General features: G+C 38.2%; 1 protein-coding gene across 11 annotated transcripts in view; it reads left to right on the top strand.

The window, feature by feature from the left end:
- Positions 1-1,154: 1,154 nt before the first annotated feature.
- Epha7 (EPH receptor A7) overlaps positions 1,155-15,328 on the top strand; it is a 152,331-nt gene continuing 138,157 nt past the window's right edge. For 3 of the 11 annotated variants that reach the window (XM_076924053.1, XM_076924046.1, XM_076924052.1), the window contains exons 1-3: positions 1,157-1,606; positions 5,575-5,639; positions 8,938-9,607. In XM_076924053.1, coding sequence (XP_076780168.1) covers positions 1,510-1,606; positions 5,575-5,639; positions 8,938-9,607 — 832 coding nt within the window. In that variant the 5' untranslated portion in view covers positions 1,157-1,509. Of the gene's footprint in view, positions 1,607-2,168; positions 2,382-5,574; positions 5,640-8,937; positions 9,608-15,328 lie in introns of those variants that run through there. The other 8 variants (XM_076924048.1, XM_076924047.1, XM_076924044.1 and 5 more) reach the window with 6 other exon arrangements.

The following is a 15,328-nucleotide window of genomic DNA, read 5'->3' as shown; positions in this document are numbered from 1 at the left end:
ATGTCACCCACCTCTTGCTAGCAAAGTGTGCAAAACTGCCTAATGGAAAACAGATTTCTCCACACACTTTTCCTTGCAGCTCGAGAATTCAAGTGGAAATGTTGGTTACATTTTTAGTCTTAGCTTTTTTTTTTTTTTTAGAAAGATAATTACAGAATAATTATGGACTGAGTTCAGAAAATAGTAGATGTTTGCCCAAGTAGAAGGAATGACTATGTGAATTCAGTACCTGGCGGCTTTCTTTAGAACTAAATGCTATTTACACAGCGAAATGGGAAACAATTCAAATAGGGTAATCTGTGAAAGACCCCAGAAAGTGAGAAGCAGAAATATAAATGTAAATATATATATATATATATATATATATATATATATATATATATATATATATCATATGACATATATGTATTATATATATATGACAGGAAACGTTTTCTAAGGTCCTATTTTGCCCGAGAAGAAACTGAAGATAGAGAGCTAGAGAAGAGGTAAGCATAAAAGAAAAGACTTCCTTTCTCCAGCCCAACTTGCCCTGTTTCTTTTGTCATAGGTTGTTGCAAACTCTGGCAAACATTGGGGAGAAATACTTTTGATTAATTTTATTCTTCCAGAGATTGAGGGGAATAGTAGCTAAACATGTGTCTCGAGTTACAGAAGTTAAAACTTTTAGGAAAAAAAAAAAAAAAGGAGGGAGGGAAGCCGAAAACCAAAGTTAACCGACCCCGCAGAGGTGGCTAACAAAAAAGTAAAAGGCTTTCTAAAAGCGTAGCTCAGTTTCACAGTGCGGGTTGGGGTCCGTGATTGGTAGTGGAGGGAAGGCTTGCTTTGCCTCTGCCTTCTAGAAGACGTTGAAGCAGCACTGCTATATACAGGAGTGTAAGTCGGAGAGTTATTCTCGGGTTTATCCAGCTCAGTGAAGCTGCAGCAGCTAAAAGCCAAGTGCTCCCGACTGCACGCCACTGGTCTAACGCGGCTCGTCTCCGCTTTCCCGGCAACCGATCTGGGAGGGAATCCTGGACTTGCAACCTGACTCCGCTCGGCGCTGATTGGCTCCTGCTCAGGACCCCGCCTCCAAGGTGGAGGCGGCCACTTCGTAGGGACCCGCCCCCGCAGGCCCTGGGAATCAGCGCCTGGCAGGCGGGCTGAGTCTGCCACTCAGTCAGAGTGGCGGAGGCTCTGGGTTCGGAGCCCCGCCCCCTCCCCCCTAATTGATATTATTGGAGTGTGGAGCAAGCGGCCGGTCTGCAGTCGGAGACTTGCAGGCAGCAAACACGGTGCGAACGAACCGGAGGGGAGGGGGAGAAAGAGAAATCAAACAGCTAAGCGTGGAGCAGCCGGCCTGGGACCCAGAAGGGGATCGATGCGAGGAGCGCAGCAATAACAACAATAATAACCCACTTCGGAGCAAACAGCCTCTAAAGAGCTGCGACCCAACTGCAGCCTAAAAAAAAAAGAAAAAGAAAAAAAAAAAAGAAAAAAGAAAAAAAAAATCAAATCTGCTCATGCACCATGGTTGTTCAAACTCGGTACCCTTCGTGGATTATTTTGTGTTACATCTGGCTGCTTGGCTTTGCACACACGGGGGAGGCGCAGGCTGCGAAGGAAGGTAAGGCCAGAGGAAAGCAAAGTTTGTTCTGACTTATTTATTTCGCTGTCTACCTGCACGAGCCGACGGGTCCGCGGCGCTAGCCGCCGCGCCTCTGGCGCCGGGCGACCCTCCCTCGACCCCCCGCCCCCTCCCCGCCCTCAGTTCCGAGCGATCAGCGGCGACCGGCCGGGACTAGTCGGGGCCGGGAGCTCCAAAGGGGTGGCCGGGGACCGATGCGCGCTCTGCAGCCGGGGCAGCCCGGGGGGCCGTGGTGGCGAGGCTGATGGGAAAGCGAGCTCCTTTGCATCCGGCGTCTCGGGTCTTCGGCTCCAACCGCCGCGTCTGCTCCTTCTCTTGCGGTCGGCCTGCCGTGGACGCCACAGTGAGAGTTGGTTCGAAACCTGGGGAGTGGAGCTCCGCGTCGCCCCCCAGCCTCCCCGGAGGGGCCGAGATTTCCGTGGCTGCGAGCGCTCGGGCTCCTGCCGACTCGCTCACTGCGGCGACGGCGGCGGTGGCGGCAGCGGCAGCGGCGCGGGCCTGCGGTGGGCGCTCGGCTACGGCTCGAAACAATGCGGCCGCGAGGGGAGGCAGCGCGCGCGGGGCCGGGCTCGACCCGCCGTCTGGAGAGCTGGCCGCAGCCAGCAGTCTGCACTGAGAGGCCACCGAGTGCGAAGTCTCCAGTCACTTGGCCCAGGTCCGGTACTCCAGGAGTCGGAACAGCTAGCCAGTCCTGGCCTCTGGGGACGAGTTCTGGTACGCGAGGGGAGGCTTCTTTTGACCACAGGAGACGCCTGTACGTGGGTATTTTTTTTTTTCCCCTGCGTCTCCTTTGAACCATTGGCAAAAGGTAAAATACCTTTCGGTGCCTGTAGTTGGAGCTGGGGAAAAATAAATCCTGTCAAAGGAAGTGTCTTGCTGCTAAGCAGTGTCACAATCCTGGTACCTCATCTGACAAGCTTGCGATTCTGAGGTTGATTTCTTGGATAGTTTAGAAGCCTGTTTGGGGGTGTGGAGGGAGAGCGATCTGTTAGATTTAGGTCATGGCAATACTAAAGGGAGGGGGGCATATTGGTCCTCGATCCTTTTATTCCTAAAACTTGGGATTTCACGCGGCTTTTCTTTATTCTCTTCGTCCACCCTTCTTCGTTCACTCGGCATCCCCAGCCGGGTGCAGTATCCTACTTTTGTACAGCCTGACCTTCTGACCCCACTTTGCACATCTGCAGTCTGTGTTGACGCTGAATCCATTCAGAGAAAAACGTGCCTCTGAGCTGACGGTTATGTCTGCAGGTGGACCAGCGTCTGCTACACACACACACACACACACACACACACACACACACGCACACGCACACACGCACACCCCAAACACACATTTCAAGCCTCATGACTTTGTCGACCAGAAACAGACACCCTGCCACCTTGTCCCGATTCCTCCGGAATAGCGGGATCTGAGGAAAAGTTTGCCCCGCATGGCGAAGCGGCGCGCGGGAGCTCTGGCCGACTCCAGCAGGAGTTTGAGCTATAAATAACTGCATCACTAGGGGGAGAGGTGCCTGCAGCCAGCAGGCCTCTCCTGCTCTCCTCCTCCGGTGCTACGTGGAGAGGGTTCTGATTCTCGGAGCCCTAGTTCTTTAGATGCAGACGAGATGTTTAAGAGGCAGGTGGTGGGGAACGCGCCCGACTTCTCGGTGGCGACGCTCGGGGCGCTCGGGCGCGCAATCAGGCGGTGGCGTTCCCTGAGCGCTGCTACCCGGAGGTAGCCCGCGGCATCACGGCACCCAAGGAGCTTGGCCAGTAGCGCCGCGAGCCGGTGCGCGGCCTCTAGGGCAGCTGGGGTGGCGACCGACCTCTCGGGTCCCCTTTCCCGGTTCCCTAGCGCTGCGGGAGTGGCCCCGGGAGCGCAGAGGCTAATTGCGGCTGCTGCTTTCCATCCTGACAGTACAACCGCCGCCGCGCCCTCAGAGGAGGCGCTTCCCGAAAGCCCGTCTGTTCCTAGCGACTCCAGCCCAGGCTGGGCGCCACCCGCTCCCTGGAGTCTCAGGTCTGGAAGTGTAATGGACGCTAGGTTGGCGGGCGCAGCCGTCTGGCTGCCCCGCCCCGCCCCGCCCCGCCCCGATGCTCCGGGCAGCACTGGAGCCTCTCGGCTCGCCGCAGAGCCACGGCTCTGGACCCCTGATAGCGGCCAGCTGCCCCGCGCCTTCTCCGGGGCACCCGGTGAGGCAGACTCGGTGTCGGAGTCCAGAAAGAAGACGCTCACGGGGCGATTGCGTTCAGCACTCCAGAGCCTCCGAAAGCATCACCAGCTCGGTGGTCACCATCTACTTCCTCTTGATTTGCCGGTTTCTGGGCTAACTTCCCAGCCAGCAGGTAGCTGAGGGGTAAAGGCATAGCAGGAAAGGATAATCCTAGGGTTTATTTCATTCTTAAAGCTAACCCCAAAAGGTCACGTAGGTTTAAAATCCACTGGGTGTTGTCAATATAAAAGCGTCCCATCCCCCACAATAAATTCCACAAGAGAGTTCTGTGACTTGAATTTGTTTCCTTAGGCTTCATCCCTTCTCAAAGTAAAAGAATCCTTTCACAATTACTCTTCTTGTAAATACACTAATCCAACGACTTACTGGTGTTCCAAGTTAGAACACAAATTGAAATTTTGTAAGTGACTTGTATTTTTAACTGAAAGGAACTCGATCCCCCTTCCCTAACAATCTTAAATGTATACACTGAAAGCAACATCATGTCTTTGTACCTATCTGTTTCCATTACTGGGGATAACTTTGACTCCTGGTGAAGAAACTGAGCGCATAGTCTACTCTTCTTTGGTCTCTTAACACCGTCGTTTTTCTTTACCTCTCAAAGCATACACCTTTTAAAATTGGAGTCTGAAAATGTTTCAATATTAAGAAGTTTATCTGAGTACATATCTTCAAGTCAAAATTTAAACAATTTCCTGGAGGTGATATTAAGCATATGTAAAGAATATCCACGATGATTTCTGGACCAATAGATCATCTGTGAAAATGCTGAGAGTCAGGTATATTGTTTTAACACACCAAAGCTATTGTAGCTCTAAAATCAATTCGGTCAGGAAGTATTTTACAAGAATAATTATCTTAGAGCAACATCATAACCAACTGAAAGCATAATGTGTTATAACAGATAACATTCTAATGAATTATTCCATTAATACAAATAATACTTTAATCACAGTTTTCATAAATATTAATCATGTTTTTGTAGTCTAAAGATGGCATACAGTTGCCTGTAGAAATCAGCTTGGAGCTTAAACTATTTAGAGAATGTTGAAATGTATCTAAGTTAAAATATCTATATCTATATCATCTATATCTATATCTAATCTATATCTATATCTGTACCTGAAAGCTGATGTTCGACTTGTTCAAAAGCATAACTTGTAGATAACAGAGACTTGTTTCTCATGGTAACATTTTTTTTTAAACATGGATTTAACGTTTCTATATTTATATTGATAGAAGACAAATTACTATGAGGGTTTTCCCCTTTAAACATTAAACTCCAACTGTCAAGAGATGATAGAAAATATTGCTGGTAGAATATTGAAAAGTAGAGCCTGGCTGAATAGTAGTGTGGGGGTGAGGTCTGAGTAGGTCGTGTCTTGAAATGTAGAGAACTCACTGACTTTCAGTGCTCTTGTATGTCTCCACTGTACAACCACTGTTCCAGATTTTAGCTCTCGACATTCGTTTTCACGTTAGTGTTTCATTGAAATTTTATTTGTATATTTTAATTACAGGGTGCCAAGTGCATGCATATTTTATTGTGTTCCCCACTCTGGAAAGTTTAGTATGCTTATATCTTGTGGCTCTTTACTGCTCAATTCATTTATATAAATGTCTTAAGTCATCAAATAGCAATTTCATTAAAACATAGATTTATCTTAAAGTGTTTAGAGATGTGTTTACTTTTTTGTAACATTGGGAATAAAAACTTTTCTTTTTCAGTACTGTTACTGGATTCGAAAGCACAACAAACAGAATTGGAATGGATTTCCTCTCCACCCAGTGGGGTAGGTATAGACCTCATACAATATGATCATATCTGTTCAAAGCAAGACAAAAAGCTTCCCCCTAGGGGAACAGTTTACATCCATACATTTAACATGCTTAAAACATAATATTATTGTTTAATGTTTTATTTTCTCACGAGATCCTGGATTCTCAAAGTACAGAAAGTATACTTTGAACTTTGAGGAATGAGAAAATAAAATAAACCAAGCCCAGAGACTTTGAGTTCTTTTTGTGAGTCTTATCAATCATGACTGTGTGTTCAGGTTATAAATGCTTACTAATTACAGGGAACATTCTTTTCACGAATTCACTTAAGCCTCTGCAGTTGCCTTATGCTTCTATGTAATAATCACCAGGTAGAATCTGTGTAATTCTTTAAAACAGTATGAAACCTGTTTTCATCTTCTAAAAATAGTTTTAACATTGACCAAAGTAGACTCCAGAGGGTAACAAAAACTGTAAGAGAATATTGAGACATAAGATTTGCCATAAAATGTTAGCTTCTTAACATTTGTGTTGTATTATCTGCTGTTATTAATCAAAACTGATGGCAGAAGTATATCCACATTACAGCAAAATTCATCTGGAGTGAATGGGACTATGAAAAAGAACCTCCCTGGTTACTTAAGTTTATCTTTAATGCCTGAGGAGATCTGGGGTTAAAGGGGCACAAAGTATCAATGAAGAAATAACACTCTCAACTGACTTTACAATAAAAAATGAAAGTACAAGAACAAAATGATAGAGTCAGTATAGCGTTAGCTGAAAAGTCACTGAGAATACTTCCCATTTAATAGAATGAGAAATATTAAGCATGCTTAAAATATTCATTTTCCGTTACAGTGAAGTCTGAGAAATTTTCTCTGGGATCATATAATAATTATCTGTTTTGGTCATAGGAAATTATTGTAAAGTGACAGATAATTTACCAATATAATCTAAAAGTCTAATGAACTTGAGGTACTTCCTTGGATGTGAAATTGTTCCACTAGAAAATATATATTGTAGAAAGACATTCATGGTTAAAAATAAGTAAATACCTTTCTTGCCAATGTCAGATGCAGCCCATTTTGTACAATCCATCAATTAAAGTAAATAGATACAGAAGATGGTTTTATCTCTGAGAAGAAGTAAACTGATAAATGATTGCAGTACTTCATCCATGTAATCCACAACATGATAAGTTATGACTGTCAGTGTTATCTTGGACTCAAATGAGCAGTTTATCAGTCCAGAGAATCTTGAGTTAAACTTTAACCATGTGTGTGTGTGTGTGTGTGTGTGTGTGTGTGTGTGTAAGAATCAATAATATGTGTAAGAAAATATGATCCTAAGCATTTTCTGTATATGACAGATTTGTTCATCTTCTTACCTAAAGCAATATTGTTGCCGAGAAATGAGAAAATATTTTTATCATTTTATAAAAACTCTTGTAAAATATTTATAAAATCCACAGAATTGAGACACCTTGCCCAATAGTGTGTCATTTATGGAATGCTTTCACTCTCCAAAACTATGTAATGAAACCATGACATAAATATCAAATAGTGAGACTTTGCTTTCCTGGCTTTCTTGAAAATACTCTACTTTATGTGCAACAACATTGATTTCTAATATCTGTACTGATATAATTAGTTTTAAATTAAATGAGTGAATACTTGAGGTTAGTCCTTCAAATAACCAGTAATTTCTCTAAGCTGAAGCATGGTCAGAAAAACACATTTAACTTTGGTGCTTTGCTTTTTTGGTAGACATCATAACTGTTTTTTCTCCTCTTATAATAACTTCAATCAGCTTAGGAGACAAAAATCTATCTACTAATGAAGGAATTTGAGATGTTGTTTTTTAGTTATGTACAAATAGACTATAAACAGATAACTCAGGAGATAAAGGGAAAATATGCAGTGTTATGCAGTGAAAAAAATGTGTGCCAAGAAGCATAGCATGAAAATCAATTCTTTGCTGTTTGAGGACCTTTGGCAATATTAAGCTGTTAAAGTAAAAATGTAGTAAATACTGCATAATCATCTCTTCCTTGAGACATTTCTGAGTTGCAGTATTCTTCAATTCATCATTTTTTGTTAATTTTATAAAAATGATTTCAGAAATACACAGTAAGTTGTTGAAGTAGATTTAAATAAATTGACACTTTGATCGGGTTTTACAAGTGAAAATTATTACCAAATGTGTATATTATATCTTCTAAAATTAGTTGAGTTAATAGTTTAGATATCAGATGACGGGAAACTTCAGACTTAAAATATACAATATTTTGCATCTAGTATTTCTAATTGGGAAAAGGAGTAAAAATATATATAACAGTTTCATTATTAAGATATCATATTGTGAGTTGGGAAAATTTGCACGAATAGTAAGAGAGGATGTGAATAGCTATTGATGTGAATAGCTATTGATGTGAATAGCTATTACTGAAGCCTTTAAAACACTTAGACATACAGACCTCGTTTGTTATGAGCAGTAATATACATGATTCGGTCATCTTTGACTTTGTTGCTGAACTATCTGTTCCCCCGTTTTTGTGAATGAGTGTAAATCAGTTCACTTGTAGAATATAATGCATCACAAGATAAATGGGCATTTTAAAACCATTCATGCATAGCTTGCTAATTTACCATGCATCTTTGGCTGTCCACTGAAAACAATTTGCTTCTAAGAGTGGTTTTACTTTCAGAATTACTTGATAATTATATATGGTAGTGTGTACAATTTTAGAAAGATGCTGGAAAAAAATAGGTACCTCTGTGAAAGATTTAAATGCTGCTTACTTAGATCTCGTTTTCGAAAAATTGCTAAATATTCCACACTATAAATCGTGACACATTGTTCAACGTTTTTATATTTCAATACTTTTGGAATCTTGCTCTAAACGTTTGCAGGCATCTTAGAATTTATGGATACTATAGCCACTTTAAATGCCAATTGAGTTATCAGAAGTTCTGCTCTGCATCTGTGTGCTTTGGGTGGAGATAATTTTAATAATCATTAGCCTTGGCCTGTTGTAGTCTCACCTGAGACTACAAACTTCAAAACATGAAAAGAGATACTAGTGCTCTCCTAGCAGATATGAAACAGAATGAAATGTGCTTTGTATTTTGAAACAATCAACAACAGTGATGGTCACTAAGATACTACAGAGTAGCAACTCTGTCATCTCTGACTTCCAGGGATCTATACTTTTGGCTCTGTGATGATTCATCTTATTTGGAAAATATAATGTAATTTTTTTTTCTGAAAGACTGATGAACCCCCTTCCCCTCTTTTTCACAAATTTTACAGTGGGAAGAAATTAGTGGTTTGGATGAAAACTACACTCCGATCAGAACATACCAGGTGTGTCAGGTCATGGAGCCCAACCAGAACAACTGGCTGCGGACTAACTGGATTTCTAAAGGCAATGCACAAAGGATTTTTGTAGAATTGAAGTTCACCTTGAGGGATTGTAATAGTCTTCCCGGAGTACTGGGAACTTGCAAGGAGACCTTTAATTTGTACTATTATGAAACAGACTACGACACCGGCAGGAATATAAGAGAAAACCTTTACGTTAAAATAGACACCATTGCTGCAGATGAAAGTTTTACACAAGGTGACCTTGGTGAAAGAAAGATGAAGCTGAACACTGAGGTGAGAGAGATTGGACCTTTGTCCAAAAAGGGATTCTATCTTGCCTTTCAGGATGTAGGGGCTTGCATAGCATTGGTTTCTGTCAAAGTATACTACAAGAAGTGCTGGTCCATTATTGAGAACTTAGCTGTCTTTCCAGATACAGTGACTGGTTCAGAATTTTCCTCCTTAGTTGAGGTTCGTGGGACATGTGTCAGCAGTGCCGAGGAAGAGGCAGAAAATTCACCCAGGATGCACTGCAGTGCAGAAGGAGAGTGGTTAGTACCCATTGGAAAATGTATCTGCAAAGCAGGCTATCAGCAAAAAGGGGACACTTGTGAACGTAAGTAATATTTGCTATTAAAATTCTTTGAATTTTTAGTTATTAGATATTTCACATAATAATGACTATTCAAGGAAGTTAATCTTTTATGCCACTCACCCAGTTCATTTGATCTAGAAGTCACTATTAAACACAATGACTACCTATAGCTGTATCTTCACTGATGGTATGGAATAGATATTGGTGATAGTAACCATTGCTAGTAAAATTTTATTTGTCCCATGTAACACATTTGCTAACATGGATGGAAACAGTTTCATACTGGACTGTAAGGTTTACAAGAGGCAATCAGCCAAGTGGGCTTTCGACAGGAAAGACTGAGGGACTGTCAGCAGGGACTCTATGAGATATGATTCCTCCTGTTTCTTAACCCTGATCCTCTGAGCCTTTGATTAGCACAAAAATAGAAGGAGCAGGAGCTTAAAATGATGAGCTCTATTCTCAAAGTATTAGCAAGTGTAGCACATATATTTAGAATTGTCACTTATAAATAAGGGGATTTGAATGTGACAGCACCGTTTCATCTCATTAATAACTTACTTTTGCCAATGATGTCATTCTTTTCTGGAGTGAAGAATTAAAATGGGTGCTCTTCTAATAGGTCAGTTTAGAGTGGATCATATTGTTGTAGAAGGCATCTGAAGTAAAGGCTAGACTATCACAATACAGCAATTGAGTTGTTCGTATTTATTGTTGAACAATAATAGCATGTATTTTCAGTAAGCCTTTTCTTTTATTTTAAAACAATGTTGTATTAGCTTTTTGTGATTAACTATAGGCCAATATTTTTTATAAAAAAAATAAATAAAATTGTGTACCATCGTTTCCAATCTAGGTCCTAATATATATACATCATATAGTTATAGTTACAGTTATATGACTTACGTTGCTACTAATTTACAAAACATATTATGCTCTGCAAAGTGACTTTGTGTATTCCTCGTAATACTAGGGTAGCAACATCATTTAACTATTTGAAATGAGTGGTTAGTTTGAGATTATTCTAGCTAATAATTCTTATAACTAAATACCTTTTCCATTAGCTACCCTGGGTACTCATCCTTGTGTTTTCTCTATATTAGCTTTCTTGGTAAAGTAGGTGACCTTGTCCTATCTGGTTTGTACAATGGAAGGGGGAACCTATGAAAAGCAAATAGATGACTTGCTGTTATGCTAATAATACTGTGTTAGTGTAATATTCAGACTTGGCATTTTCCACCTCTTGAGCCTACATTTTTTAGCAAAATTATTGTTGTACTTTTCCATCACAAAGGAAGGACAGTTCTAATAAAAATTATTTTCATTTTTGAACTTAAATGTTTCCCACATAGTTGTGAGCTGCCCACTCGTGTATGTCAAGGACATTTATTCCTTACCCTCAAAACTTATAAGACTTTTTAAAGAGTAAATAATATAAATAATAATTTAAAAATATTTAGATTTCAGAAACCAAGAGTTGTGGTGCACGCCTTTAATCCCAGGGCTCTGAAGACAGAGGCAGGCATAGTCTCAAATTCTAGGACAGCTTGGTCTACATAGTGTGTTCCAGGCCAGTCAAAGCTGCATGGTGAAACCCTGTCTCAAAACAAACAGACAGAAGAAACAAAACAAAATTTGTGATTCTGAATATTCATTTAAGTGTATGTGATTTTTGGCTTTTTTTAAAAAAATGGCCATTCTAAATTGAGAACTGCTATAATAAGAAATTACATATTGAATTTCTGAGATAGAAAGAAAACATATACAATTAAAATTATCAGTTTTCAATATAACTTGAATAATAATTTAGTTGCGTTAAGTTAAATTTAATATTGCATCTCAACTATACAGACTTTAAGCACGGTGTATCCAAGCACCCTGGAACAAACCTGAGACTGCCTTGGGGTGCATCAGCACACCAGGCAGTACAAGGCTTGTTATTTTGTTTGGTTGTTTGTTTTAGTTTTTAAAAAAACCCTTTAAATACTTATTTAATATCTCTCCTTTGACGTAGACATAAAAGCTCTTACGGTTTTCACCCTCGTTTGAAGAGCTGACTACCTGCAGTGGATTAGGAGGACAGATATAAAGTACTTCCTTCCCAACACTCAGTTATTATCTGCGGGGTAGATAACACTGTAACGTGAACTCGGAACAAACAAGTGGAGCTTCTGCAGGCTTAGGTCTATTAGCAAACACAGCATTCTCTTATGTCCCCACAATCCAGACCCCACTTTCATTTCTCATGAAAGCACTTAAATAGAAAAATCTTAAGAATTCCATAGATGTGAACCAAACAAGTGATACAAAGATTTACCACCAATCATTTCTGTAATGAACTAATCAGATGAACGATGTAGTTTTTAATCTAATACGTTAACAACAGTTACTGAGAAAACAATGTTGAGTTCAGCTGTAACAATTACTTAACGATTTTGACAGCAACAGTCTATTTTTTTCTTTAAAGCACAAGCTAATGCTAATATTTTAATTAATATGAAAAAGTAGACTTTGCACAATTATAAATGCAGAAAAAGAAACAAGTCAGAAATACATATGTAAAACTTCACAATTAAATTTATCTGATAAAAGGCTTGGAAATAATATTAAAGTTTCCATTTTGAGGATTTAATTGTTTTAATGAAAGTTACAATGTGTTATGTTTTATTTTATTTAATTTAATAGGAAATGTTTAAGTTGTACACATATTAATAGAAAACTTAATACAAATATTTTAACAATAGTTTAAAGGTATATTTGCCATGAAGAAAAGTCCCCAATTTGTTTCAATTGAGCAAAACCATTTTGCTAAACATGGTACAATTACAAATAATTATTTTGGTTTTAAGAAGCTAGTACTACATTTGATGAACAAAATTACTGTCACCTGTGAACTACATTTTGGTGCCTAAAACTAAAGTAATAATTCTTCACATTGGTCTACATAAACTTTGTCATTTAATAGACGGAATTAGGTATTGATAGTAGGCATTCAGCTTTTACAAGCATAAAGAAATAAGATGCCTCTATGTGCCCTTATGTTTTGTCTTATATTATAAATCAGTGACATTAACTGTGACAAAAATGTCCTTGGGTTATATGCACTGGTGATACACGAGGAAGGAACTATGCTCATTTGTGGAAACACTCTGCTCCTTGGCAAGGTTCCAGCGCTTGGCTGTGCGGGTGCTTGCCTCTGGATTTGGTCCAGGCCTGCCTTTATAATATTCCTCCTGTTCCCTCTCAATGATCCTGTTAAGAGTTGGAAAACAAATCCAGTCCCTTATTGAGGAACACTGATGTCTTGAGAGGGGATGCTGGTATGTCCCTAGCCAAATGTGACTGATTAGCCACTTAAAGCCTAGTTTATCTGGGGGCTGTGTAGCAGGTCATTCTGATGTTTATTACAGGATAATGTGAAAGGTCAATAACTGTGAAAACTGATCACAAGTTTTTATTATATGGTATCAGTTTATTTTGTGAGCTTAAAAAAGTAAATCTGTTCCAAAAGCCACATGTTTCTTAAATCTCTGAATACATGAAGAATTTGTATTTAATAATTAAATATTATGGTTTTTAAAAGTAGACACAGTTACTTTAAAATACATGATTCTAATTTGTAAGATTTTTTCTCATCAAATTTTCTTTTTGAAAATTTCTCTTGAAACTGAAACTTGAATGAAAACTAGCCAATATATTTTTCTAAGTAAGGAGGATAGCAATTTTAACAATTACAGATTATATTTTATAGTATGAGGTTAGTAAAATTGTTTGTGAAGTATATTTACATTTTAATATTTTTGCATGATTTTCTCTATGAACATCTGTAGCTGAAATTTCTCTTAGATTACTGTAGGTAATTTACAGTAGATTTTTAACAATACTGCTCCTTAAATTTCTCATTTAATCACTGAAACTTCACTAAGAAGCTGAATCTCAGAGATACTATTAAGTTGATGCAGTTAGATGAGAATATTGGATCTTTATTTTACTTCTGTCTTTCCTCAACTACACCACATCCTTCCAAGAAATATGTTCTGATCTTCAGTGTATAGGTTTTAGTTACTGCAGAAAGAACCATGTTTTAATTTATGAAGAATGTCTAAATAATTTTCTGGCTCAGACATCATGTCTTCTTTGCCTTCAAAATATTCTTTCTGACTTAAACATAGAATTTGTATCATAAAAATTATAAAAGATGATAATACTATAGAGATTTGATTTTTGTGCGTGTTTATATTGCTAAATTATATTTTTTGAAAAGAAAAATTTAGCAATTTCTTTGTGATTATTTGAAAAATAAATTCCAAAAGTATAGACATAGTTTTTATTATAAGGGTTCTCTTCAGTTGTGTCTTATTATTTTCATTTGATAGGTTAATAGAATTATCTCTTTAGTGATCTGTATGATTTATAAACTTGTAAATATACACTATTGTGAACTTAAACCATTCATTTGAATTAAAAACATCAACAGTATTTAAAATTACTTGTTTACACTTCTGAAAACCATGACCATGCTTTAATTTCACAGACGTATATTGTACCATCAGTTTCCATGATTGCCAACAAGTCTTTGAAATATTCTTTATTGCTAAATTAATATTAAAAGAAATGTAATCTGTATTACAAGTTCAATTGCTGTGATGCAGAAATTATAGAATCCTAATTTTCTGGTTCTACACCTTACCAGGTGCTTAAAGTAGGACATTCTAAACTTTAATTTTTTTAAGTTTAAATTGAGGCTAATAAAAATAGTACTACCCTCATAGGGGTCTTGTAGGAATTGAATGAAATAATAAATGTTAAACCCTAGAAATAGTATCTGGGACATAAGAAATAATCAATGAAGGTGAAGTGTTATTATTATTATTATTAATATAGTATTATATATCCTAGGTAAAGAAATATTATGCCAATAAATGAGTGAACATATATTGTTCAGGCTGCAGCCAGGATCTTATCTTTTATCCAAGCTATAACTCCAATAGCACACCAAAGGGCATTTAAATAAAATAAGATACCATTTACCCATCCATTTTCATTTTAAGCAATTTATGTATATGAAATATTAGAAATAACTTAAATGTCCAAAGTTAAGGCTTAACACTACAACTGAACTTAGTTATTAAAATATCAATGTTTTTATATAGAAATTTTGAATGGTCTTTTTAAGACTTCTGAATGAAAACTCAAGTCAAAATGCATATAACATATTTAGGGAAAAATAGCTAGAATTATAACTATGATTATAATATAGTATAGTGATTTGAGGTAATATCTTGTTCTCTCTGCATTAAAAATATCTAGAATATTAACTTTATTTTAGTATAATCAATTATACTATAACGAATCATGATTATTAATTATAGGTAATCATATAATTCACACAAGATTAAGTAGAAGTGTGTCTTCAGAATATATAGTCCTAAAATGGCATTAGCTTCTGCATAAACAATAAAATATTATAAAGGCATGTGATCTGGGGTTTTTTGGTTAAACAGCTCATAGATTTTTATTCGCTTAAGTTTCAGTTACTAATAGACAGCAATTCACAGGTACTATTTTAATAATTAGAGATGCCACTGAATCATTCAACACAATAGGCACTATTACCTAATGTGAGGAACAAAACCATTATAGTTGAAGTAATAACACTTGGCTTCAATATCAATCTTTTATCTCATGCATGTGCATCATGTGCATGTAAATTTTATTATTTATTTATTTATTTATTTAGTG

The sequence above is a fragment of the Arvicanthis niloticus genome, chromosome 25 (genome assembly GCF_011762505.2).
Source record: "Arvicanthis niloticus isolate mArvNil1 chromosome 25, mArvNil1.pat.X, whole genome shotgun sequence".
Lineage (NCBI taxonomy): Eukaryota > Metazoa > Chordata > Mammalia > Rodentia > Muridae > Arvicanthis > Arvicanthis niloticus.
This window is presented reverse-complemented; position numbering and strand designations above follow the sequence as displayed.